Source organism: Nerophis ophidion, linkage group LG16, assembly GCF_033978795.1.
Source record: "Nerophis ophidion isolate RoL-2023_Sa linkage group LG16, RoL_Noph_v1.0, whole genome shotgun sequence".
Taxonomy (NCBI): domain Eukaryota; kingdom Metazoa; phylum Chordata; class Actinopteri; order Syngnathiformes; family Syngnathidae; genus Nerophis; species Nerophis ophidion.
Window position 1 is genome coordinate 2553856 of NC_084626.1, and position 27721 is coordinate 2581576.

At 34.9% G+C, this 27721-nt stretch overlaps 2 protein-coding genes across 2 annotated transcripts in view; one reads left to right on the top strand and one right to left on the bottom strand.

The window, feature by feature from the left end:
- Positions 1-10170, bottom strand: part of inpp1 (inositol polyphosphate-1-phosphatase) — a 22274-nt gene extending 12104 nt beyond the window's left edge. The window contains exons 1-2 of the mRNA XM_061922557.1: positions 10012-10170; positions 2465-2670 (exon numbers count right to left, since the gene is read on the bottom strand). Coding sequence (XP_061778541.1) covers positions 2465-2668 — 204 coding nt within the window. The 5' untranslated portion in view covers positions 2669-2670; positions 10012-10170. The remainder of the gene's footprint in view (positions 1-2464; positions 2671-10011) is intronic.
- Positions 10171-19266: 9096 nt separating this feature from the next.
- LOC133569979 (protein S100-B-like) overlaps positions 19267-27721 on the top strand; it is a 32780-nt gene continuing 24325 nt past the window's right edge. The window contains exons 1-3 of the mRNA XM_061922558.1: positions 19267-19356; positions 19436-19579; positions 23412-23550. Of these exons, the coding sequence (XP_061778542.1) occupies positions 19351-19356; positions 19436-19579; positions 23412-23550 (289 nt within the window). The 5' untranslated portion in view covers positions 19267-19350. The remainder of the gene's footprint in view (positions 19357-19435; positions 19580-23411; positions 23551-27721) is intronic.

Here is a 27721-nt window from a genome sequence, read left to right on the forward strand (position 1 = left end):
CTTGCAGAGTATTCGATCGTGGCGCACCGCCACGACAATATATATCCCGCCATAAATTAAAAATGAGTTTTTTTATGTGGAAACAATATAATATAATGTATTGTAGCGTCCATAAGAAAAACACAAAGTTTGACGCTCTTTTTATCTTTTATTGCCAACGTTATGCTGACAAACGGCCATATTTAAACATATTCCCTCCCGTGCACTAAAATTGCAGCACAGTCTACAATAACACCAGAGAGATACCTTGTTGCTAGTTGTTTATAGTAAAGATAAAGCCCCTAAAAGGGTTAGAGAAGCCTATAGAGTCTTGAAAATTAAAATAAACAACAATATTCGAAAAATATTATGTAAGACAAATATGGTAATACTAATTATTTATAACACTCTTTTGCTTTACATGTGTATATATTTGTCTTTTTGCTGTTTTAATGAAAATATATATATTAGAGTCAGGAATCTTTGGCCACCACACGATTCCATTCGATTTTGGGGTTAAAGATTCGATTCAGAATCGTTTCTTGATTCAAAACGATTCTCAATTCAAAACCAATACTTTTTTTCTTTTACATTGGGTGACAGTTCTTTGATGAACTGCATTCCTCCATAAATAGTTAAACAGCTCTGATCAATTTACTGTATATAGTACATTAAAAAAAAATACGGTTTTGTTGAAGAAAATTTAATAAAGTCAAATACCAAAAAAAAAAAAAGAGAAGTATCCAACATTTCTCTTTTCTAAAGTAAATGTGCAAAGCAGATATTGATCATCTACATCAACAATATGATTTGTCTGAGTGGCTGCACAGGACATATATAAAAAAAAATGTCCTGCCTAAGGTACCTGTTGTGGTGGGGTCAATATGATGTCAGGTCATCATTTCATTTGCTATGATGCATACTAGGGGTGTCAAAAAAAACAAAAAACGGCAGATTAATCAGGATTTTTATTCATACTTTATCAATGAAAAACAATATATAAAAAATGTTATTGATAAAGTACAAAATATATATATATATATATACATATATATATATATATACACATACATATATACACACACATTTATGCATATATATTTTTTGTACTTTATCAATAATATATATATATATATATATATATATATATATATATATATATATATATACACACACACACATTTATGCATATATATTTTTTGTACTTTATCAATAATATATATATATATATATATATACGTATATATATACGTATATATATACATATACATATATATATAATTTTGTACTTAATCAACTTAAAAAGAATATATTTTTTAAATTGATAAAGTACAAAAATGTATAGATTTTTTTTTATTGATAAAGTACAAATAAAAATCCAGAATAAGTTCTTTTGTACTTTATCAATTTATTTATATATATATATATATATATATATATATATGTATTTATATCAATCTATCAATTAAAAACATAAACATAAAATATAAATATATATTTTTTGTTTTGTTTTTTGTTTGTTTGTTTTTAATTGATAAAGTACAAATTAAAATCCTGATTAAACTTTGTAATTAAAACAATAAATAATATTTTTTTTTTATTGTTTTAATTGATAAAGTACAAATAAAAATCCTGATTAATCGGGATTTTTATTTGTACTTCATCAATAAAAAAATATCTAATAAAATAAAAATAAATAATTAAATAGAAAATGGAAAAAAATGTATATATATATATATATATTATTTTTTTAAATTAATAAAGTACAAAAAAACTGATTATCTGGATTTTTATTTGTACTTCATCAATTTTAAAAAAATGTATGTACGTAAATATAAATATTTTGTACTTTATCAATTTAAAAAAACATATTTTTTTAATTGATTAAGTAGAAATTAAAAAAAAGTATATATATACATATACTGTATACATATATATATATATGCATACAGTATATATGTATATATATGTATACAGTATATATGTATGTATATACTTTTTTTTATTTCTACTTAATCAATTAAAAAAATATACATATTTTTTTAATTGATTAAGTAGAAATAAAAAAAAGTATATATATACATATATACTGTATACATATATATATACATATATACTTTATACACATATATATATATACATTTATAGTTAATTGATAAAGTACAAAAAATATATGTATTATACATATATTTTTTTTAATTGATAAAATAATAAAATGATAATAAAATAATAATAAAGTAATAAAAATTATATATATATATATTTATATATATATATATATATATATTTTTTTATTATTATTATTTTTTTTTTCTATTGATAAAGTACAAATAAAAATCCTGATTAATCTGGCATTTATTTTTTTTGGGCCACCCCTAAAATGCATCCTAGCAAATGAAATGATGACATCGTATTGACCCCACGACAACCGGTACCTTGGACAAACCCTGTAACGAACCAGGCCAGGTGCCCTCTCCCTCCGTACCTGAGCGCCGACGTCATGCCGGATCACCTCCTGGATCACGACGTCCGCCAGCGTCTTGAAGTCCTGCACAAACTTCTTATTTTTATCGTCTCCGGTCTTCTCCTGGACCAGCAGCGCAAAGAGGGGAGCCTCCTGCCGGCAGACGCGAGCGACGTTGGCGGCTTTCTCGGACACTCGCAGCAGGAGCTTCAGCAGGTCAGCCATGCCTGGATGCAGACGGAGCAGGTTTTGGTCAGAATAGAGGACAAGGTCCCGGTGGGGCTTGCATTGGTGCTAATTATAGCCTCCAGTGAATAATGTGGGGGAAAGGATTGGATGTGGGTCATTGCAGCGCTAAACCTGCAACCCATCTCGAAGGACTCAAAGATGTCTTCTCTTTCACTTCGTTTCCATGCACTAAATTAGTCGGATTTCTTAAATAGTTTACATTTTTTTTGTCCAAGTGTCCATGCACCCTCTCTCTTTGGACTATTGGTCCTACGCCACATACCTCCCGTACACTGGGGGGCGCTTATTTCCTTTTAAGCTCGTTTAATTCATTTATTTTCCGGTTGACCTATACGATGTCACACTAGGCCAGGGCTTTTCAACGACACCATAAATTAGTTAATTGCCAAAATAAAGCCAATGGTTTAATTCCCGAGAAAAACAGCACAGGGTCCCTTGTCTGGCGGTGGTTTGGCTTCAAGCGGGAAGATGTCGAACAGACAACCGAATATGACAAGTATGCGGCAAAAAAGTAGCAGCTCTACTGATGTGTAGCATCATTTGAAAAGTCACCCGCTAGAGAATAAGGAGTGCTTGAAACTCCGCATGTCAACATATCGGCCGGTGCCACACCCACAAAATGCTGAAGCAACCATTGCCAGATCAAAAAATAGTCAACAACAGAAGGAGATAATGTCCGCAGGAACCTACCACAAAGCGAAGGACATACACTATGTGATTTACTATTATGCAGCTCATTTTTGTTGGACAGTTATTGAAATAACTTGTGTGACATCATGCACAAAAGTGCACTTTATTTGTTTTAAACTAGGGCTGGGCGATATATCAATATACTTGATATATCGCGGGTTTGTGTCTGTACGATATAGAAAATGACTATATCGCGATATTGGAGTATATGTTCTCACTCAGTTTAGCTGCGGGCATTACACTGCAGGCTTTCTTGTCTCTCCTTCTCACAGAGACATAAAACAAGCGCACCTTCTTACATACTTCACATACGCATACGCTGTCGCGGAGCAGATAGGTAGCGGCATGGGTAACATTAGCTGTGGTAATACGAGAGAGAGAAGGTGCGAATCTGGTAACAAATGAAGGAAGAATTAATTACCAAAAAAACCAGCATGGGGTCCATCGTCTGGCAGTGGTTCGGTTTCAAGCGGGAAGATGTTGAACAGACAACCGTAATATGTCAAGTATGCGGCAAAAGCGTTGCTACAAAAAGTAGCACTACTGCTAAGTAGCATCATTTGAAAAGTCACCCGCTAAAGAACAAGGAGTGCATGTCAACATCTCCTTTGTTGTGATTTTCCTCTCTGCATGAAAGTTTAAAAGTAGCATATATTAATGCAGTATGAAGATTTTTTTTTTTTTAATGGAGACACATAGAATCATCATACTGCTGTGATTATATGCGTCAAGTGTTCATTCAAGGCTAAGGCAAAATATGGAGATATATATTGAGATATTAATAAAAGGCCATATCGCCCAGGTCAACGGCATAATGATAATTTGCGATAAAATTCCTAAAGTTGTTTGGCTTATTAATCCTGGCGTTAATCTTGCAACAAGGGAATCGCCTAAACAGGCCTACACGTCACACTAACGGGTGGTCGTAAATCCAACGCCACACTGTCATAAACCTGTGCCATATAGTGAGACCTCACTAAACAAAAATGACAACTACATTACAATTCGGGGGAATATATATGCACCGCAACACAACAGAACACATTCCCAGAATTCCTTGCACCACCAACTCTTCCGGGACTCTCCAGTCATTTACTTTAAAAACCATCTGACATATAATTTTGTTTGTTTTATTTTGTATAGTGTGGAGAATGCATATATTTTTAAGAGTTATTTCTTTATTCTTAGTCACGTTTAAAGCAGTTAATATTTTCCCATGCGTTATCTTTTTGCTAGTATCTTATGTCCGCCAGTAAACTCTGTGCTTTACCTTGAAGGGTTGGAATGTGGGAGTTTAGCATACTCCCTTTTTACCTTATCGGTATTAGAAAAATGAGGATGTATTCCTTTATGGGCAGGGTGGAGGGTTGTTTTCATATTTAATAAAGTTGTCTCTTCCCGTTTGATTTTCAGACCGCTTCTACATGCCGCTGTTTACAGACTGTGGGAATGGTCTCCTAAAGCTTTAGTAAAACTTGATAATGTTCCTATTCTGTCTTGATGGTTTTTATTACTCTGCATATGTCATCTGAAAGAACTTGGGATTGACCAGTGACTTGTAGTCCCTGGTCAGACGCAACAATAGTTAATTCCTGAACAACATATTTCTGCTCAAACTCTTAATGGATCTGTCCCGATACAGCATCTACATGTACAGTACATGGCTTAAAAATAAAAAATCTCAGCCCGGCCGCAACGGCTGCCTTCGCTTTGCCTCGTCGAGAAACGTGGCTTCCCTCAGAGACACTGGCGGTCACTACACCTGTGGCCACACCCCTCTGACTTTCACTGAAACGCTAAAACACTAGTAACACAATAAGCAGATAAGGGATTTTCCAGAATTATCTTAGTAAATTTGTCTAATAACATCTGAATCGCTCTGCCGTCTAGTTTTTTTTTTTCCTAGTCCTTCGCTCCCACTTTCCTCATCTACGAATCTTTCATCCTCGCTCAAATGAAATCGTCACTTTCTCGGTCTGAATCGCTTTCGCTGCTGGTGGCCATGATTGCAAACAATGTGCGGATGTGAGGAGCTCCACAACCCGTGACGTCACGCGCACATCGCCTGCTACTTCCGGTACGGACAAGGCTTTTTTATTAGCGACAAAAAGTTGCGAACTTTATCATCGATGTTCTCTACTAAATCCTTATAGCAAAAATATGGCAATATTGCGACATGATCAAGTATGACACAGAATGGACCAGCTATCCCAGTTTAAATAAGAACATCTCATTTCAGTAGGCCTTTAAACAAGTTGAAAAACTTATTCGGGTGTTACCATCTTGTGGTCGATTGTACGGAATATGTACTGTACTGTGCAATCTACTAACAAAAGTTTCCATCAATCAATCAAAGTCAGTATGGGTATTGTGTGTGGAATTTTGAGGACATTTTCTTTTCACTCTACCTATGATTCAGTGACGTGCAGTCAGGGGCCTCACCTGCCATCATGGAAAGAAAAAAATGTAAAAAGAAAAAAAATATATTATATTGTTATATGTATCCAGGGATTATACTATAAAGTTATTTTCCATTTAACTTCAACTTAAATTATTTGTTATTCAAAATCGCTTAATTTTCACATTTGCCGTTCAAATACTGAGAATTACTTGCGGTGAGTCACAGACAACTGAGCCTCCCGTGGATTGCGATATGACTCGGCTAACTGCTGTCTGCTATGCAGTGAGACCGTATTGCTATATGAATTATATTATACATTTCCATAGTTTAGTCAGCTAAGGTACATAATGTACAGTGTATTTTGTCAACAACTGTATGTGTGTAACGTATTTCTTGTGCTGGGCAATCAAAAAACTGCTGCAAAAAAACGTACAATGTGAGGCTCCGGTTCTCCGGCCTCCTGGTAGTAGAGGGCGCTAGTGATCCCAAAGATCATTCTTGCACTACTCGGCTAGGCCGAAGCCGGTATATTTTAAAGTTGTCATTTGCCTGCCTGTTGTAAAAACAACCGTCCAACTATTTGTAAACTTATAGTGCCGACCATCAGGGCCGAGTTATAAAATGATAAATGGGTTGTACTTGTATAGCGCTTTTCTACCTTCAGGTACTCAAAGCGCTTTGACACTACTTCCACATTTACCCATTCACACACACATTCACACACTGATGGAGGGAGCTGCCATGCAAGGCGCCAACCAGCACCCATCAGGAGCAAGGGTGAAGTGTCTTGCTCAGGACACAACGGACGTGACGAGGTTGGTACTAGGTGGGAATTGAACCAGGGACGCTCGGGTTGCGCACGGCCACTCTCCCCACTGCGCCACGCCGACGAAAGAGTGTGTCGATGTTGAGATATTAAGCCGAGTTGGTAAGTCTATCTGTTTGCTAATAGTAGCTAGTAGCCCAAGGGTCGGGAACCTTTTTGGCTGAGAGAACCAAGAAGCTAAATATTTTAAAATGTATTTTCCTAAGAGCCATATAATATATTTTTTTAATACTGAACACAACTAAACGTGTGCATTTTTAAGTAAGACCAATATTTCCAGAGTAATATAGGTCTCTTATTCTTTATAATAATATTGTTATTCTGAAGCTAACTGTGGAGGGGGCGTGGCCTGAGGGCCAGCAGCAAAGCAGGATGTTGCCAGGACCGGCCTCGAAATCAGCGACAGGTGCGTAGATGGCCCACCTGGGTTTTGTTATCTAATCCCCTGTCGCTCTGTTATAAGCAGCAGCCAGGAGGAGAGACAGGGTTGGGGCTGGAGCCACAGCGCGAGTGAGGATGAGAGAGAAAAAGACAATTGGTGGAAACCAACTGAGAGAAAAAGAAAATAAAACAATATTGTAACCCTGAAACAGGCTCTTGGTGGTCTGAAGAACCCCTAGGAGATAATAAATAATAAGTAATTTATAATAAATGACTTCTTACCATAATGCAACTTCTTGAACATAAAAAAGCATGAGAATGTTTTATATTTTGAACGTTATTTTTAACACTGTGATTACAAGTGGAATTATTCATTACTTATCGTGTTAAGCAATTTATCTGAGAGCCAGATGCAGTCATCAAAAGAGCCACATCTGGCTCTAGAGCCATAGGTTCCTTACCCCTGTACTAGCCGCACCCATGTATTTTCTATGGGCGGTTAGCATCGGGTTTTAATGCTGTTTCCTCCAATGTTTCTGATCCGATTGAATTTATATTTATGTCAAGTCTTTATTTTGCGTACTTAAATATGGTGACTGAGTATTATGGCGTTTTAAGGCCATCTGCATTTTTTAAGCTACAGTAATGAACACTGCCGCTGGAGCGCGGTTACACCTGTCATAATGACAACACTGTGTCCTGTCGTGTTTGTTATTTTCTACATACATGTGATTATTTAATATTGTTAATGTTAGCAGTATTATCGCTAATAATGATAATAATAAATGTAATTTATTTATACTATACTATACTAGCTAAAGTACCTGCTACATTAAGTTAAAGTACCAATGATTGTCACACACACACACTAGGTGTGGTGAAATTTGTCCTCTGTTTTCTACCCATCCCCTTGTTCACCCCCTGGGAGGTGAGGGGAGCAGTGAGCAGCAGCGGCCGGGAATCATTTTTGGTGATTTAACCCCCAATTCCAACCCTTGATGCTGAGTGCCAAGCAGGGAAGAATGCTGGTATGAGCTTTTAAACATAACCCGTCAACTGCTGCCAATAAAATGGTGAATAAGATACTCTAGAGCAGGGGTCGGGAACCTTTTTGGCTGAGAGAGCCAAGAAGCCAAATATTTTAAAATGTATTTACGTAAGAGCCATACCATACTTTTTTAACACTAAACACAACTAAACGCGTGCATTTTTAAGTAAGACCAACATTTTTATAGACTATAATATGTTTCTTATTCTTTGTAATACCATTGTTATTCTGAAGCTAACTATAGAAGGGGCGTGGCCTGCGGGCCTGCAGCGAAGCGGGGTGTTGCCAGGATCAGCAACAGGTGCGTAGATCGCCCACCTGGGCCTTGTTATCTAATCACCTGTCGCTCTGTTATAAGCAGCAGCCAGGAGGAGAGACGGGGTTGGTGCTGGAGCCAGAGCGCGAGCGAAAACGAAAGAGAAAAAGACAATCGCTGGAAAGCAACTGAGGGACTTGTTGAAAAATAAAACAATATTGTAACCCTGAAACAGGCTCTCATGTCGGTGGTTGGTGGTCTGAAGAAAACCCAGGAGGGGCAAGCCCCACACTAACCAATAATAAATAAATAACTTCATACCATTAACGCGGCTTCTTGAACAGGTGCGGTAGAAAACGGATGGATGGATTAAAAATGCATGAGAAGGTTGTATATTTTGAACGTTATTTTTAACACTGTGATTACAAGCGGAATTATTCATTAATTATCGTGTCAAGCAAAGTCAGCTCAGATTTATCCGAGAGCCAGATGCAGTCATCAAAAGAGCCACATCTGGCTCTAGAGCCATAGGTTCCCTACCCCTGCTCTAGAGCAGTGGTTCTTAACCTTGTTGAAGGTACCGAACCCCATTAGTTTCATATGCATATTTCATATTAGTTTTTTAGTGAAAAATATGTACATATATTTTTTTAAATTCAAGACAAAGTTATGTGTTTTTGGTAACACTTTAGTATGGAGAACATGTTCTAAGTAACAAAGACTTCATTTAGAGGTTTTGGGACACTAGGGGAACATGTTCTAAGTAACAAAGACTTAATTTAGAGTTATTTGGTTAGGGTTAGCGCCAGGATTAGAGGGTTAGGGTTAAAATGAGGCCATACCGAATAAGGCATTAATAAGTACTTACTAAAGACTAGTTAAGAGCCAATATGTTACTAATTTGCATGTTAATAAGCAACAATAATTAATGATGAATATGTTCCACGTACTAAAGTGTTCCCATGTTTTTTTTACTGGTGTACGAAATGAACCGTGCATGAAAATCACCTTATTCAAAAAACAAAACAAACACAGTGCATGAACTCACAACAAATTACACACCTGCAAATCGGTGTTACTTCTGCTGTTGCCGTATCCGTAATACGACGATAGGGAGAAGTTTTTATTGAGACGATGAGTCAGGTGTGTTTTGACCTCTGCCGAAACCCTGAGGCCGACTCACCGAACCCCTAGGGTTCGATCGAACACAGGTTAAGAACCACTGCTCTATAGGGTTCATATGTTTATATATCTGACTGTGATGAAGTCAGTGCCTCACCAGCCATGAACCTCACCGCACTGCTATGATTGCTTGCTTATTCCCAGTGTCCTTGCTACTTGCAGACATTTTACTGCTTTCGGTTTTCGTTCCCTCCACTAACGTCACTCAAAGGGGCGTGGCCTATCGACCTAATCATATCTGTAATCATCTGCGTGTGTTTCCGGTGAGTCTGTTGTTGCCAGATCCCCTAAAGACTCAGATTATACACACATGTGATAAAACCATTGCCAAACATGAAATTAACATACAAATACAGCCATATGTGGATTAAAAAAAAAACATTTCGAACCTTACTGTTGCGTCTATTCAAGGAAAAATGTTTTTATCGTGATTTGAACACGATAATGGCGCTCTTTATCCGGGCGTGTGTGTTAGCTTGTTTCACACTCAGGCAGCGAAGGAATGTAAAAACATTTTTTTTTAAAACCTCCTTACTTATAACCCGGTGTCGCCTCGTCGTCCTGGCTCAAAGTGTCTTTTCCCTGGTCGTGGTTTAAGTGCTCCACTTTCTTGACGTCAGAGGAGCCAGTGTTGAGACGAAAGGGAGGTGGGCGGTGGTGCGTTCAAGTCCGGACAACCCGGAAGAGCGGGGGGGAGGACACAACAGGAAGTGGCGGCGCGCGGTGCGTTCAAGGGCAATCCAACGTTCTAGCTTCATATGATTCTTAAATACACCTGGAAAAATAAATACCGTATTTCCTTGGATTGCCGGCGGGGCGCTAATTAATTTAAAACCTCTTCTCACTCCTGCGCTTACCAAAGGCATGCGTTAAAAGTAAGCATGCGCTAATTATTTTAAAACCTCTTCTCACTCTCACTTACCAAAGGCATGCAGTAAAAATTTGAGTGTGATGTAAGCTTGGACTTTAAATCCTACTGAATAGCTCTTAATATTCTTCCCTTTATGCAATTTCAAATTACCGGTATTGAAATCAGCCTCCTCCATTTTGAAAATGATGACAGGGTAAGTGTTACTCGTGACATCACAAGTTTGACCAGGCTGTAATACTAAGCATGCGCTAATTATTTTGCGAAGCGAGTTTGATCCGGCAGTAATTCAAGGCTGGCGCTTACTATATGTCCGGCGGCAATTAAAGGAAATACGGTAGGTTTTTTTTTTTTTTTTTTTAACAGTTCTAATTATTTAAAAACTTTTCTTGTTTTTTTTTTTCTGTTGAGTAAATTTCATGTGTCTTATTACACAGAAGCCCCCAAAAAATTGGAAAGTTTTAAAAATGGCCAATTCGTTTTGAAATGGGAAAAATGTCCCAGAAGATTTGGAATCCTGGGAAATCGGGAATTTTTTTTTTTGAACTTGAAAAAATGATAGTTTGAATTTGCAGGATGAGTGGGATATGACTGCACTTAAATGTAGAATAAATGCATACTTGCCAACCCTCCCGGATTTTACGGGAGACTCCCGAAATTCAGCGCCTCTCCTGAAAACCTCCCGGGACAAATTTTATCCCGAAAATCTCCCGAAATTCAGGTGTAACTGGAGGCCACGCCCCCTTCAGCTCCATGCGGACCCGAGTGACTTGTCAACAGCCTGTTTTTACGTCAGCTTTCCCACAATATAAACAGAGTGCCTGCCCAATGACATTATAACTGTAGAATGATCGAGGGCGAGTTCTTGGTTTTTTATGTGGGTTTATTGTTAGGCAGTCTAACGTCCTCCCTGCGTGGTAACAACACACAACAACAGCAGTCATGTTTTCGTCTACCGTAAAGCAGTTCGTCTGCCATAAACAGCAATGTTGTGACACTCTTAAACAGGACAATACTGCCATCTACTGTACATGCATATGTGACAACAACATCTACGGCTTTTAGAGCAATGGTTCTCAACCTTTTTTCAGAGATGAACCCCCTGTGAACATTTTTTTAATTCAAGTACCTCCTAATCAGAGCAAAGCATTTTTGGTTGAAAAAAAAAAGATAAAGAAGTAAAATACAGCACTATGTCATCAGTTTCTGATTTATTAAATTGTATAGCAGTGCAAAATATTGTTCATTTGTAGTGATCTTTCTTGAACTATTTGGAAAAAAAGATATAAAAACAACTAAAAACTTGTTGAAAAATAAACAAGTGATTCAATTATAAATAAAGATTTCTACACATACTGCGATGAGGTGGCGACTTGTCCAGGGTGTACCCCGCCTTCCGACCGATTGTAGCTCAGATAGGCACCAGCGACCCCCGCGACCCCAAAGGGAATAAGCGGTAGTAAAATGGATGGATGGATAGCTGTAAATAAACACCTCCCCTCTTAACCACGCCCCCAACAACGCCCCGCCCCCAACAACGCCCCTCGCCCAACCCCCCGCCCCCTACCTCCCAAAATCGGAGGTCTCAAGGTTGGCAAATACGAATATATTTAGAATATATTTATATTATTCATATATTATATATATAATATATTATATATATTATATTATTTATTATTATCATTGTTTATTGTGAACGAACAGTGGTGCTGAATTTTCCCCAGGGATCAATAAAGTACATTCTATTCTATCTATTCTATTCTATGATTTGAAGGCGGAATGGTTTGAATAAGTTGAAAAATGTGGAAATGGTGGAAGTTTGAAAAATGCCCAATTCATTTTGAAATTGGAAAAATGTCCCAGAAAACCTGGAATTGTGGGAATTTTCTTTAACTTGAAAAAATGATAGTTTGAATTTGCAGGATGAGTGGAATATGTTGAAGGTGGAATGGTTTTAATCGGCTGAAAAATGTGCAAGTTTGAAAAATGGCCAATTCATTTTGAATGGGAAAAATCTCCCAGAAGACCTGGAATTCTGGGAATTTTTTTGAACTTGTAAAATGATAGTTTGAATGTCCAGGATGAGTGGAATATGTTGACGGTGAAATGGTTTGAATCAGTTGAAAAATGTAGAATTGGTGGAAGTTTGAATAATGTCAGATTAATTTTGAAATGGGAAAAATGTCCGGGAAACCTGTAATTCTGGGAATTTTTTTTTAACTTGGAAAAATGAGAAATTGAATGTCCAGGATGAGTGGAAGATGTTGAAGGAGGAATGGTTTGAATCGGTTGAAAAATGTGTAAATTTGAAAAATGGCCAATTCATTATGAATGGGAAAAATGCCCTGGAAAACCTGGAATTCTGGGATTCGTTTTTACTTAAAAAAAAATAGATAGTTTGAATGCCCAGGATGAGTGGAATATGTTGAAGGAGGAATGGTTTGAATCAGTTGAAAAATGTGTAAATTTGAAAAATGGCCAATTAATTTTGAATGGGAAAAATGCCCTGGAAAACCTTGAAATCTGGGATTTTTTTTTTTACTTGGAAAAATGATAGTTTGAATGTCCAGGATGAGTGGAATATGTGGACGGTGGAATGGTTTGAATCGGTTGAAAAATGTGTAAATTTGAAAAATGGCCAATTCATTTTGAATGGGAAAAATACCCTGGAAGACCTGGAATTCTGGGGTTTTTTTGAACTTGGAAAAATGATAGTTTGAATTTCCAAGACAATTGAAATGTGTTTAAGGTAGAATGGTTTGAATAGGTTGAAAAATGTGGAAATGGTGGAAGTTTGAAAAATGGCCAATTCATTCTGAATGGGAAATATGTCCCGGGAAAACTTTGAAATCTGGGATATTTTTTTTAACTTGGAAAAATTATAGTTTGAATGTCCAGGATGAGTGGAATATGTTGACGGTGGAATGGTTTGAATCGGTTGAAAAATGTGTAAATTTGAAAATCGGCCATTTCATTTTGAATGGGAAAAATACCCTGGAAAACCTGGAATTCTGGGATTTTTTTTTTTTACTTAAAAAAATAGATAGTTTGAATGCCCAGGATGAGTGGAATATGTTGAAGGAGAAATGGTTTGAATCGGTTGAAAAATGTGGAAATTTGAAAAATGGCCAATTCATTTGGAAAGGGAAAAATGCCCTGGAAAACCTGGAATTCCGGGATTTTTTTTTTAACTTGGAAAAATGATAAGTTTGAATATCCAGGATGAGTGGAATATGTTGACGGTGGAATGGTTTAAATCAGTTGAAAAATGTAGAAATGGTGGAAGTTTGAATAATGTCAGATTCATTTTGAAATGGAAAAAAAAGTCTGTGAAAAACCGGTAATTCTGGGAATTTTTTTAATTTGGAAAAATGATAGTTTGAATGTCCAATATGAGTGGAATATGTTGAAGGAGGAATGGTTTGAATCGGTTGAAAATGTGTAAATTTGAAAAATGGCCAATTCATTTTGAATGGGAAAAATGCCCTGGAAAACCTGGAATTCTGGGATTTTTTTTATAACTTGGAAAAATGATAGTTTGAATGTCCAGGATGAGTGGAATATGTTGAAGGAGGAATGGTTTGAATCGGTTGAAAAATATGGAAATTTGAAAAATGGCCAATTCATTTTGAATGGGAAAAATGCCCTGGAAAACCTGGAACTCTGAGTTGTTTTTTTTTAATTGGAAAAATTATAGTTTGAATGTCTAGGATGAGTGGAATATGTTGAAGGAGGAATGGTTTGAATCGGTTGAAAAATGTGGAAATTTGAAAAATGGCCAATTCATTTTGAAGGGGAAAAATGCCCTGGAAAACCTTGAAATCTGGGATTTTTTTTTCACTTGGAAAAATGATAGTTTGAATGTCCAGGATGAGTGGAATATGTTGAAGGTGGAATTGTTTGAATCGGTTGAAAAATGTGAAAGTTTGAAAAATGGCCAATTCATTTTGAATGGGAAAAATGCCCTGGAAAACTTGGAATTCTGGGATTTTTTTTTTTAACTTGGAAAAATGATAGTTTGATTGTCCAGGATGAGTGGAATATGTTGAAGGAGGAATGGTTTGAATCGGTTGAAAAATGTGGAAATTTGAAAAATGGCCAATTCATTTTGAAGGGGAAAAATGCCCTGGAAAACCTTGAAATCTGGGAATTTTTTTTAACTTGGAAAAATGATTGTTTGAATGTCCAGGATGAGTGGAATATGTTGACGGTGGAATGGTTTAAATCAGTTGAAAAATGTAGAAATGGTGGAAGTTTGAATAATGTCAGATTCATTTTGAAATGGGAAAAAAGTCTGTGAAAAACGGGTAATTCTGGGAATTTTTTTTAACTTGGAAAAATGATAGTTTGAATGTCCAGGATGAGTGGAATATGTTGAAGGAGGAATGGTTTGAATCGGTTGAAAAATGTGTAAATTTGAAAAATGGCCAATTCATTTTGAATGGGAAAAATCTCCCAGAAGACCTGGAATTCTGGGAATTTTTTTGAACTTGTAAAATGATAGTTTGAATGTCCAGGATGAGTGGAATATGTTGACGGTGAAATGGTTTAAATCAGTTGAAAAATGTAGAATTGGTGGAAGTTTGAATAATGTCAGATTAATTTTGAAATGGGAAAAATGTCCGGGAAAACCTGTAATTCTGGGAATTTTTTTTTAACTTGGAAAAATGAGAAATTGAATGTCCAGGATGAGTGGAAGATGTTGAAGGAGGAATGGTTTGAATCGGTTGAAAAATGTGTAAATTTGAAAATCGGCCAATTCATTTTGAATGGGAAAAATACCCTGGAAAACCTGGAATTCTGGGATTTTTTTTTTTTTTACTTAAAAAAATAGATAGTTTGAATGCCCAGGATGAGTGGAATATGTTGAAGGAGAAATGGTTTGAATCGGTTGAAAAATGTGGAAATTTGAAAAATGGCCAATTCATTTGGAAAGGGAAAAATGCCCAGGAAAACCTGGAATTCTGGGATTTTTTTTTTTACTTGGAAACATGATAAATTTGAATATCCAGGATGAGTGGAATATGTTGACGGTGGAATGGTTTAAATCAGTTGAAAAATGTAGAAATGGTGGAAGTTTGAATAATGTCAGATTCATTTTGAAATGGAAAAAAAAGTCTGTGAAAAACCGGTAATTCTGGGAATTTTTTTAATTTGGAAAAATGATAGTTTGAATGTCCAATATGAGTGGAATATGTTAAAGGAGGAATGGTTTGAATCGGTTGAAAATGTGTAAATTTGAAAAATGGCCAATTCATTTTGAATGGGAAAAATGCCCTGGAAAACCTGGAATTCTGGGATTTTTTTTATAACTTGGAAAAATGATAGTTTGAATGTCCAGGATGAGTGGAATATGTTGAAGGAGGAATGGTTTGAATCGGTTGAAAAATATGGAAATTTGAAAAATGGCCAATTCATTTTGAATGGGAAAAATGCCCTGGAAAACCTGGAACTCTGGGAATTTTTTTTAACTTGGAAAAATGATAGTTTGAATGTCCAGGATGAGTGGAATATGTTGACGGTGGAATGGTTTAAATCAGTTGAAAAATGTAGAAATGGTGGAAGTTTGAATAATGTCAGATTCATTTTGAAATGGGAAAAAAGTCTGTGAAAAAACGGTAATTCTGGGAATTTTTTTTAACTTGGAAAAATGATAGTTTGAATGTCCAGGATGAGTGGAATATGTTGAAGGAGGAATTGTTTGAATCGGTTGAAAAATGTGTAAATTAGAAAAATGGCCAATTCATTTTGAATGGGAAAAATCTCCCAGAAGACCTGGAATTCTGGGAATTTTTTTGAACTTGTAAAATGATAGTTTGAATGCCCAGGATAAGTGGAATATGTTGACGGTGAAATGGTTTAAATCAGTTGAAAAATGTAGAATTGGTGGAAGTTTGAATAATGTCAGATTAATTTTGAAATGGGAAAAATGTCCGGGAAAACCTGTAATTCTGGGAATTTTTTTTTAACTTGGAAAAATGAGAAATTGAATGTCCAGGATGAGTGGAAGATGTTGAAGGAGGAATGGTTTGAATCGGTTGAAAAATGTGTAAATTTGAAAAATGGCCAATTCATTATGAATGGGAAAAATGCCCTGGAAAACCTGGAATTCTGGGATTCGTTTTTACTTAAAAAAAAATAGATAGTTTGAATGCCCAGGATGAGTGGAATATGTTGAAGGAGGAATGGTTTGAATCAGTTGAAAAATGTGTAAATTTGAAAAATGGCCAATTAATTTTGAATGGGAATAATGCCCTGGAAAACCTTAAAATCTGGGATTTTTTTTTTTACTTGGAAAAATGATAGTTTGAATGTCCAGGATGAGTGGAATATGTGGACGGTGGAATGGTTTGAATCGGTTGAAAAATGTGTAAATTTGAAAAATGGCCAATTCATTTTGAATGGGAAAAATACCCTGGAAAACCTGGAATTCTGGGGTTTTTTTGAACTTGGAAAAATGATAGTTTGAATTTCCAAGACAATTGAAATGTGTTTAAGGTAGAATGGTTTGAATAGGTTGAAAAATGTGGAAATGGTGGAAGTTTGAAAAATGGCCAATTCATTCTGAATGGGAAATATGTCCCGGGAAAACTTTGAAATCTGGGATATTTTTTTTAACTTGGAAAAATTATAGTTTGAATGTCCAGGATGAGTGGAATATGTTGACGGTGGAATGGTTTGAATCGGTTGAAAAATGTGTAAATTTGAAAATCGGCCAATTCATTTTGAATGGGAAAAATACCCTGGAAAACCTGGAATTCTGGGATTTTTTTTTTTTTTACTTAAAAAAATAGATAGTTTGAATGCCCAGGATGAGTGGAATATGTTGAAGGAGAAATGGTTTGAATCGGTTGAAAAATGTGGAAATTTGAAAAATGGCCAATTCATTTGGAAAGGGAAAAATGCCCTGGAAAACCTGGAATTCTGGGATTTTTTTTTTAACTTGGAAAAATGATAAGTTTGAATATCCAGGATGAGTGGAATATGTTGACGGTGGAATGGTTTAAATCAGTTGAAAAATGTAGAAATGGTGGAAGTTTGAATAATGTCAGATTCATTTTGAAATGGAAAAAAAAGTCTGTGAAAAACCGGTAATTCTGGGAATTTTTTTAACTTGGAAATATGATAGTTTGAATGTCCAATATGAGTGGAATATGTTGAAGGAGGAATGGTTTGAATCGATTGAAAAATATGGAAATTTGAAAAATGGCCAATTCATTTTGAATGGGAAAAATGCCCTGGAAAACCTGGAACTCTGAGTTGTTTTTTTTTAATTGGAAAAATTATAGTTTGAATGTCTAGGATGAGTGGAATATGTTGAAGGAGGAATGGTTTGAATCAGTTGAAAAATGTGGAAATTTGAAAAATGGCCAATTCATTTTGAAGGGGAAAAATGCCCTGGAAAACCTTGAAATCTGGGATTTTTTTTTAACTTGGAAAAATGATAGTTTGAATGTCCAGGATGAGTGGAATATGTTGAAGGTGGAATTGTTTGAATCGGTTGAAAAATGTGAAAGTTTGAAAAATGGCCAATTCATTTTGAATGGGAAAAATGCCCTGGAAAACTTGGAATTCTGGGATTTTTTTTTTTTAACTTGGAAAAATGATAGTTTGACTGTCCAGGATGAGTGGAATATGTTGAAGGAGGAATGGTTTGAATCGGTTGAAAAATATGGAAATTTGAAAAATGGCCAATTCATTTTGAAGGGGAAAAATGCCCTGGAAAACCTTGAAATCTGGGAATTTTTTTTAACTTGGAAAAATGATAGTTTGAATGTCCAGGATGAGTGGAATATGTTGACGGTGGAATGGTTTAAATCAGTTGAAAAATGTAGAAATGGTGGAAGTTTGAATAATGTCAGATTCGTTTTGAAATGGGAAAAAAGTCTGTGAAAAACCGGTAATTCTGGGAATTTTTTTTAATTTGGAAAAATGATAGTTTGAATGTCCAGGATGAGTGGAATATGTTGAAGGAGGAATGGTTTGAATCGGTTGAAAAATGTGTAAAGTTGAAAAATGGCCAATTAATTTTGAATGGGAAAAATGTCCTGCAAAACTGCTATTTCTGGGAATTTTTTTTAACTTGGAAAAATGATAGTTTGAATGTCTAAGATGAGTGGAATATGTTGAAGGAGGAATGGTTTGAATCGGTTGAAAATGTGTAAATTTGAAAAATGGCCAATTCATTTTGAATGGGAAAAATGCCCTGAAAAACCTTGAAATCTGGGATTTTTTTTTTACTTGGAAAAATGATAGTTTGAATGTCCAGGATGAGTGGAATATGTTGACGGTGGAATGGTTTGAATCGGTGGAAAAATGTGTAAATTTGAAAAATGGCCAATTCATTTTGAATGGGAAAAATGCCCTGGAAAACCTCGAAATCTGGTATTTTTTTTTTTAACTTGGAAAAATGATAGTTTGAATTTCCAAGATGATTGAAATGTGTTTAAGGTAGAATGGTTTGAATAGGTTGAAAAATGTGGAAATGGTGGAAGTTTGAAAAATGGCCAATTCATTCTGAATGGGAAATATGTCCCGGGAAACCTGGAATTCTGGGAAATCTGTGAATTTTGGGAATTTGGCTGAACATTTTAAAGTTGAAATTGTGTCCCCACCTCTCAGGAAGACCCAAAATAGTCTAATTTCCCAACAAGAAAGAAGTTATAAGTCCAATTATTACACATAGAAAGAACATTGATATATCCAACTCTCCTTACCAAAATAAAGCGCCCATCAAGTTGTTTGTGCAAATGAAATCTTTTAAAAGTCTTTCTGTGGCGGCGACCTCTGCAGCCGGTGATGCATCTTGGAGGCCAGGGAGATCTCGTTAGCGCCCCTTCCTCCGACCACCAGAGTCTCTCTGCCTGAGAGCATTATATGGCTGAGTAGCCTTGTCGGGATGATGGATCAATACCGTTTAGTGTCCACACTGAGCTGCTGGGCGAGGCCGCCGGACACACACTCCACTTCTGCTTCGGACCCATCCAGACGTGACATTTTCTTCTCATGGAGGTAAGACATAGCAAAAATGTTGGCGGGGAATCCGGTGTGCAGGGAAGGAAAGAACCCGGTGGTTGTGTTCCACTTGCAGGCTTCCAAGGATCGCTTGGCCAACCTGGAGAACGCCATGGTGACCACCATCAGGGAGTTCCACAGATACTCCGGGGACAAGTGCAAGTTGAAGAAGGCCGACCTCAGAGCGCTGGTCAATAACGAGATGAGACATTTCATCAAGGTAGAACCTCAACCTTCTTTTCGTGCTTTTCAGGGGAAATGAGTCAAAACTGTTTAGAGAGGAAGAGGGGAGGATGGCGCTATCTACAGGAGGAAAAAAAGATGGTGTGACTTAGAGGGCGCTGTCTCAGGAGTCGATTCAGTGAACATTTTCTAGCACGAAGATGCTTTGACAAGCTGTGATGTATATATATATATATATATATATATATATATATATATATATATATATATATATATATATATATATATATATAAAACACTCATATGTATATTTATATGTAAGTGTATATATTTGTGTGTATGTATGTATGTATGTATATATATATATATATATATAACACCCACACACATATATATAACACACATATATATAATATATATAATATATACACATGTATATATATATATATACTGTATATATCAAAAACACACATATATGTATATGTAAATTTATATGTGTTTGTGTGTATATATATATATATATATATATATATAAATGTGTATAAATGTATGAACTGTATACATCTAAAACACACACATTATATATACACACACACATATATATAATGTATATATACACATGTATATATATATACTGTATATATCTAAAAGACACATATATGTATATACATACATGTATATGTGTGTATATATACATGTGTATATATGTATATATGTAAAACACACACATTATATATATATATAAACACACACACATACATATATATATATATATATATATATATATATATATATATATATATATGCATGTGTATATTTGTATGTATGTATATATGTAGCACACATGTATATATATAAAACACATACATTATACTGTGTATATATACTGTAGGTGGCGACTTGTCCAGGGTGTACCCCGCCTTCCGCCAGATTGTAGCTGAGATAGGCGCCAGCGTCCCACGCGACCCCAAAAGGAATAAGCGGTAGAAAATGGATGGATGGATGGCATACACATGTATATATATATATATGTATATATATATATATATACGTATATGTGTGTGTACATATCATATTATTATAATGGATATATAATTAACATAATTGGATACCAAGAGCATGTGGAAATTCTACATCTACCTTGTTTACTTCTGTGACAACCTTCTTAAAGTGTGGTGATCAATCAGAAATATCAAACAGCTAAAATGCGCCAAACATGGAGAGAGTGCTTTTCCATGTTTCCCATCATGCACTCTGGTGGATTTGAATGGGCGTATTTTTTTTAATTTGTTTATGGTGTATGGACGTTATTTTTTTTAAATATCCACAATGTTGAGCAAGGAGGTTGTGTTATATGTGACCATGTTTTTATTATTTTTTTAGATCATGACTAGGGAAGGTTGTTTGGATTTTGTCATATAAGTAAATTATGTATGTTGAGTTCTGAGAATTTTCAAGGGTCATTTACTCACATTGTCCACTAGATGTCAGCAAACAAGTGGCATTCAGGGACGCCCTGGTATGTAGAAGCATTTTTAAAAGTACACCGCAATGTTGAACTCGTGAACCGATTTGAAGAGTCTGGTGGACCGCAGTTTGGACTTAAGTGCTTTAGACTATCGAAGAAGATTTGCATGGGTAAGCCTGCATTACCTGCGTTTTTTTGGACCGTAACCCTAAAAAAATCGCAGGAATCTACTCTACTTCATTATATGTAATTGTTTTCAACCAATGCTCTTCCTGTAAAAGGATATGTTGGTTTAGTACAGAAGGAAGTGTCCAAACTGCAACTTGCAGCCCGCAGCACATTCTAATAATACTAAAAAAAAAACACACACAATAAAAAGTGGAATAAAAGAGCAATCATGTAACAAGAAAAAAACACAAAACTGCCTTGCGTGTTTTTTTCTATAAAGCTATCATCGATAAAAAAAATTAAATAATCAAAATCATTGTTGTTATGAATTATTGACAATTAAAGCTCCAATTTTGTCACATCGAAAATTCCACTTTGAAATATTTTTGGGGAAAATGTTGCATATATTGTGCGTTTGCTACATTTTTTTCAACAAAATGGGCATAAAACAAATGTAAAAAAAAAAACTAGAAAAAATACAAACTTATTATCAACAAACAGGTCTAAAGTTGACGGAGAGACTTAAGAGTTAAAAGTAAAAAATACGTATGTCTTATTTTTAACACTTTTATTAATGGGGCCTTTTTTTGTTTTTTTGGATCCCCAATCATTTTTGTGGAATTAAAAAAAAAACCTCATTACACAAAAATAATAACGAATCAAAATTTGTATTGTTATAAATTATTGACTATTTAACGCACCATTTACTCCACATCAAACATTCCACTTTGAAATATTATTTTGGGGATACTATTTTAGGTTTTTGCTGTATAAAAAAAACAAAGCTTTTTTTTTGTTGACAAAAAGAGCACAAAATAAAAAAAACTTTATATCAACAGATAGACCTGAAGATGATCGATCTAGAGACTTAATTATTTAATAGGAATATATGTATATATATATATATATATATATATATATATATATATATATATATATATATATATATGCTGTTACTATTATTAGTAGTAGTATTGTTGTTGTTATTTTATTTTTCATTGTTGTTATTATTATTATTAGTAGTAGTAGCAGTAGTTGTAGTATTGTTTTATTGTTATTATTATTAGTATGATCATTATTCCTTTTCTTATTACTAATAAGTAATTATCATGATAGTCATTTTTGTTTATTATTAGGAGTATTGTTGTTATTATTGTATATATATATATATATATATATATATATATATATATATTGTTTTAAGTAGTAGTGCTGTTGTTATTATTATTTTATTTCTTATTGTTATTATTATTAGTAGTAGTAGTATTGTTGTTATAGTTATTATTGTTATTACCAGAGTTATTACTAGTTCCTACTTCTTATTACTATTATTAGAAGTAGTATTGTTGTTATTGTATATATATATATATATATATATATATATATATATATATATATATATATATATATATATATATATTGTGTATATAATAATAGTAACAACAAATATTTAGATATATTTGTTGTTACTATTTTTATTAGTAGTATTGTTATTTTTATTAGTAGTATGATTATTATTAGTATTATCATTATTATTATTACTAGTAATTATCCATCATTATCGTTATTACTAGTTCTTATTAATATTATTAGGAGTATTGTTGTCGTTACATATGTGTGTGTATATATGTTGTTGTTCGTACTAGTAGTAGTATTGCTGCTATTTTTATTATTATTAGTAGAAATAGTGTTGTCATTATTATTATTACGAGTAATTAATTATTATCATAGTTATTACTAGTTCCTAGTTCTTATTACTATTATTAGAAGTAGTATTGTTGTTGTTAATATTATTCATATATATATATATATATATATATATATATATACATATATATATATATATATATATATATATATATAGTTATTTGTACTAGTATTGTTATTATTGTATTTTTTATTGTTGTTATTATTGTTGTTGTTTTTATTATTAGTTTTTGTAGTAGTAGTAGTATTGATGTTATTGTTATTATTACTAGTATTTAATTATCATAGTTTTTTACTAGTTCCTAGTTCTCTCTCTCTCTCTTGCTCTCTCTTGCTCAGTCTCTCTCTCTCCCTCTCTCTCTCTCTCTCTATATATATATAAATATTGATTTTGAAAATGAAAAATATGAAAATGGCCCCTGCTTTGACTTTCCGTGTGCGGCCCTGGGTGGGAAATGTTTGGACACCCCTGACCTGATCCTTCCTCCAGATGTTCCATCTCTCATTTCCACTTCTCCTCGAGCAGAGCATCCAGAAGCGTGAGATGGACGAGCTGTTTGCTGACATCGACCAAAATGGCGACATGGAGATCGACTTCAAGGAGTTCATCGCCTTCATCGCCATGGTTACTTCAGCATGCCATGAACTCTTCCTGCCAGCTCATGGTAAATATTCATGTTTGATTATTATTTACTAAAACCAAAACCAGTAAAGTGGTCACTTTGTGTAGATGGTCAATAAAAACAGAATACAATGATTTGCAAATCATTTTCAACTTATAATTAATTGAATGGACTGCAAAGACAATATTTTATTTTTATTTTTTTGCAAATACCAGTTCTTTTAGAATTTGATGCCTGCAACAGGTTTAAAAAAAGCTGGCACAAGTGGCAAAAATGACTGATAAAGTTGAGGAATGCTCATCAAACACTTATTTGGAACATCCCACGGGTGAACGGGCTAATTAGGGAACAGGTGAGTGCCATGATTGGGTATAAAAGCAGCTTCCATGAAATGCTCAGTCATTCACAAACAAGGACGGGGCGAGGGTCACCACTTTGTCAACAAATGCGTGAGCAAATTGTCCAACTGTTTAACATTTCTCAACCAGCTATTGCAAGGAATTTAGGGATTTCACCATCTACGGTCTGTAATATCATCAAAAGGTTCAGAGAATCTGGAAACCCACGTTGAATGCCCGTCACCTTCCATCCCTCAGGCGGTACTGCGTCAAAAACCTACATCAGTGTGTAAAGGATATCACCACATGGGCTCAGGACCACTTCAGAAAACCACTGTCAGCAACTACAGTTGTTCGCTTCTTCTGTCAGTGCAAGTTAAAACTCGACTATGCAAAGCCAAAGCCATTTATCAACAACACCCAAGCTCAACTAAGATGGACTGATGCAAAGTGAAAGTGGCACGTTGGCATTTTTTTCCATAACTTGAGTTGATTTATTTTGGAAAACCTTGTTACATTATTAAATGCATCCAGCGGGGCATCACAACAAAATGAGGCATAATAATGTGTTTATTCCACGACTGTATCGGTAATTAAGAATTAGACAATATCGGAATATTGGCAAAATAGCCATTATTGAACATTTTTCATTTTAACCTTTAAATACATAATTTTGGTGGGGCTTTTTTTCCAATTTTTCTTTCCAAAATCTGGAAGTGTCTTTAAAGGGAAACTGCACTTTTTGGGGGAATTTTATCCTTCACAATCATTATCTTCTTAAAGCCCAAGCTGGGTTTTTTTTTACATGTTTTTATTTTTTTTTATTTCTCTTTGCCATTTGGGCTTATTGGACCCTAATTTTATATATTGGTATCGCTTGTAATCGGAATCGGTAATTAAGAGTTGGACAATATCGAAATATCGGCAAAAAAAGCCATTATCGGACATCTCTACTATAACTGTATGATGATCCATGTCATGATGTTAGTCCACAATTGCCAGTGCGTTTGATTTGTTTAAATTTTTTAAGTACTTCGTTTAAAAAAAATAAATAAATAAATAAATGTATACTGGCAGGTTTATCATAATTTTCTTTACATTTTTTTTTCTTTTTTTTTTTTTACAGAACAATACTGTAAATGGAAAAAGGGTGCCACTATTTTTTTTTAAAGATACATACCTGACGGCAGTTTTTTTTTTACTATATTATTCATAGTTATTTTTTACAATATAATATTGTCAATAGAAAATCGCTACTGTTGTTTTTTTTAAACGGCAAAATTAAAAAATATGTAATCTTAAAATGCATTGTTTTTATTGCGCTGTATCTCACGGCCGAGTCGCCAGTTGTTGGCATTTTTTACAACGTACAATTTAACGGATACTTTTCCGAGAAATCAAGTCAATAAGATGCCTGCTTGGCACTCAGCCTCGAGGGTTGGAATTGGGGGGATAAATCACCCAAAAATGATTCCCGGGCGTGGCCACCGTTGCTGCTCACTGCTCCCCTCACCTCCCAGGGGGTGGACGAGGGCGATGGGTCAAGTGCAGGGAAAAAATTTCGCCACACCTAGTGTGTGTGTGATTTTTTGACAATCATTGCTACTTTAACTGTAACAATTGGCATGTTCCAAGTATGGCGCCCTCTGGTGTGCATTTGAACAAATGACAGCGGTAACAACTTTTTAACTTTTTGTTTTACCAAAAAAGATGGTAATGTGTATTTGTTAAAATTTTAAAGAAGCACGAAACAAATTTTTATTTATTATTGATAGTTATTGATTATTGGTACAGATTATGACTACTTTCCAACCTAAATCCAAACCATAACTATTATTAAATAATTAACATGAACATTATTAACATAACTTAAGCACATGTTTGAGTATTTATATTTATTTTAATAAAATAAAAGTGCAGAAAAGGAAGAGATTCACATGGCCCCATTCCCCGGGTGAATCTCGCGTAGGAGGCAGATGGAAGGGTTCGTCATTTTGCAATGCAGTCTGCTGAAAATGACGGAAAGTGCCCTCTGGTGTGCATATGAACTAAAAACAGCGTTAACAACTTTTTAACTTTTTGTTTTACCCCAAAAAATTGTAATGCATATGTTTTTTTGAAGAAGCACAAAACTAATCATTGTTTATTATTGTTTATTATTGGTATAGATTATGAATACTTTCCAACCTAAATCCATACCATAAATATTATTACATAATTAACATGAACATCATTAACATAACTTAAGCACATGTTTGAGTATTTATGTTTATTTTAAGAAAATAAAAGTGCAGAAAAGGAAGAGATTCACATGGCCCCATTCCCCGGGCAAATCTCGCGTAGGAGGCAGAGGGAGGGTTCGTCATTTTTGCAATGCAGTCTGCTGGAAATGATAGAAAGCGCCGCTCTGGTCTGAAATGCCGGACGAACAGACTTAGGAACACTTTTTACCCAAGAGCAATGGTGTCGCTGAACACAAGACAATAATAGCTGTGTCCTTGGTATTTTTTATCTATTTTTATATATTTTCTTGTGTTTTTTTGTGTTATGAATTTGCACTAAATTACTTTTGCTTACAATTTTGTTCTACAGTGTACAATGACAATAAAGATATATTCTATTATATTCTTATTGTATTCTGGTTAAAGTTGGAATTGCCTCAAAACACATTTTTTAGATGTTCAACATGCCACACGCCCCAAATTCGTCACGTTTCATGTGTCAGGTAAACTTTGACGAACGAGGGCATATGGACCCCCTTCTTGCTTTGTGATATATACAATATGTTTTACTTTGTTAGATACGATTGAATAAAATAAATGCATATATTTTTCTTGTCAATAAATACATCAGGTACTTAATTGGCGCAAAATTATTTCCGGGGCCAGGTGAAATGATGTGGGCCCCAGAGGCCTTGAGTTTGACACCTGTGCTTTAGAGCCTTCCCAATGTTTGAGTATTTATATTTAGTTTAAGAAAATAAAAGTTCGGAAAAGAAGCCATTCACATGGCCCCATTCCCTGGGTGAATCTCACGTAGGAGGGAGAGGGAGGCTCTGTCATTTTGCAATGCAGTCTGCTGAAAATGACGGAAAGCGCCGCTCTGGTTAAAGTTGGGACACTTTTTTAGATGTTCAACAATGCTACACGCCCCAAATTTGTCACGTTTCATGTGTCAGGTAAACTGTGACGACTGGGGCCATATGAACCCCCTTCTTGCTTTGTGATGTACTTAATATTGTTTACTTTGTTAGATGCGATTGGATAAGATATCTGCATTTATTTTTCCTGTCGATTAATACATCAATACTTAATCATGTTCAAATTAACCTCTTCAGGCCCAAGCTGTTTGTTTACATGTTTGTTTGTTTTTTCTCTTTGCTGTTTGGGCTTATTGGACCCTAATTAGAATTAAAAAAAACTAAGAATCATCTTTTGATATGATGTACTTAGTCCATAAGTACACACACGTGTACTTCATGTTTCGTGACATGCTAATTCTTATTTTTACACCTTTTTTTTTTTTTCCAAATTTCATTGTATGTTATACTCTTCTGCCACCACCGGATGGCAGTATAAGTGTCCACATAAGTGGCCACAGGACCCCAATTCAGTAGTGTACACAATTTTGATATGATGTACTTAGTCCATAAGTACACAAACGTGCACTTCATGTTTTGTGACGTGCTAATTCTTATTTTTACACTTTTTTTCCCCAAATTCCATTGTAGCTTATACTCTTCTGCCACCACCGGATGGCAGTATAAGTGTCCACATAAGTGGCCACAAGACCCCAATTCAGTAGTGTACACCATTTTGATATGATGTACTTAGTCCATAAGTACAAAAACGTGTACTTCATGTTTCGTGACATGC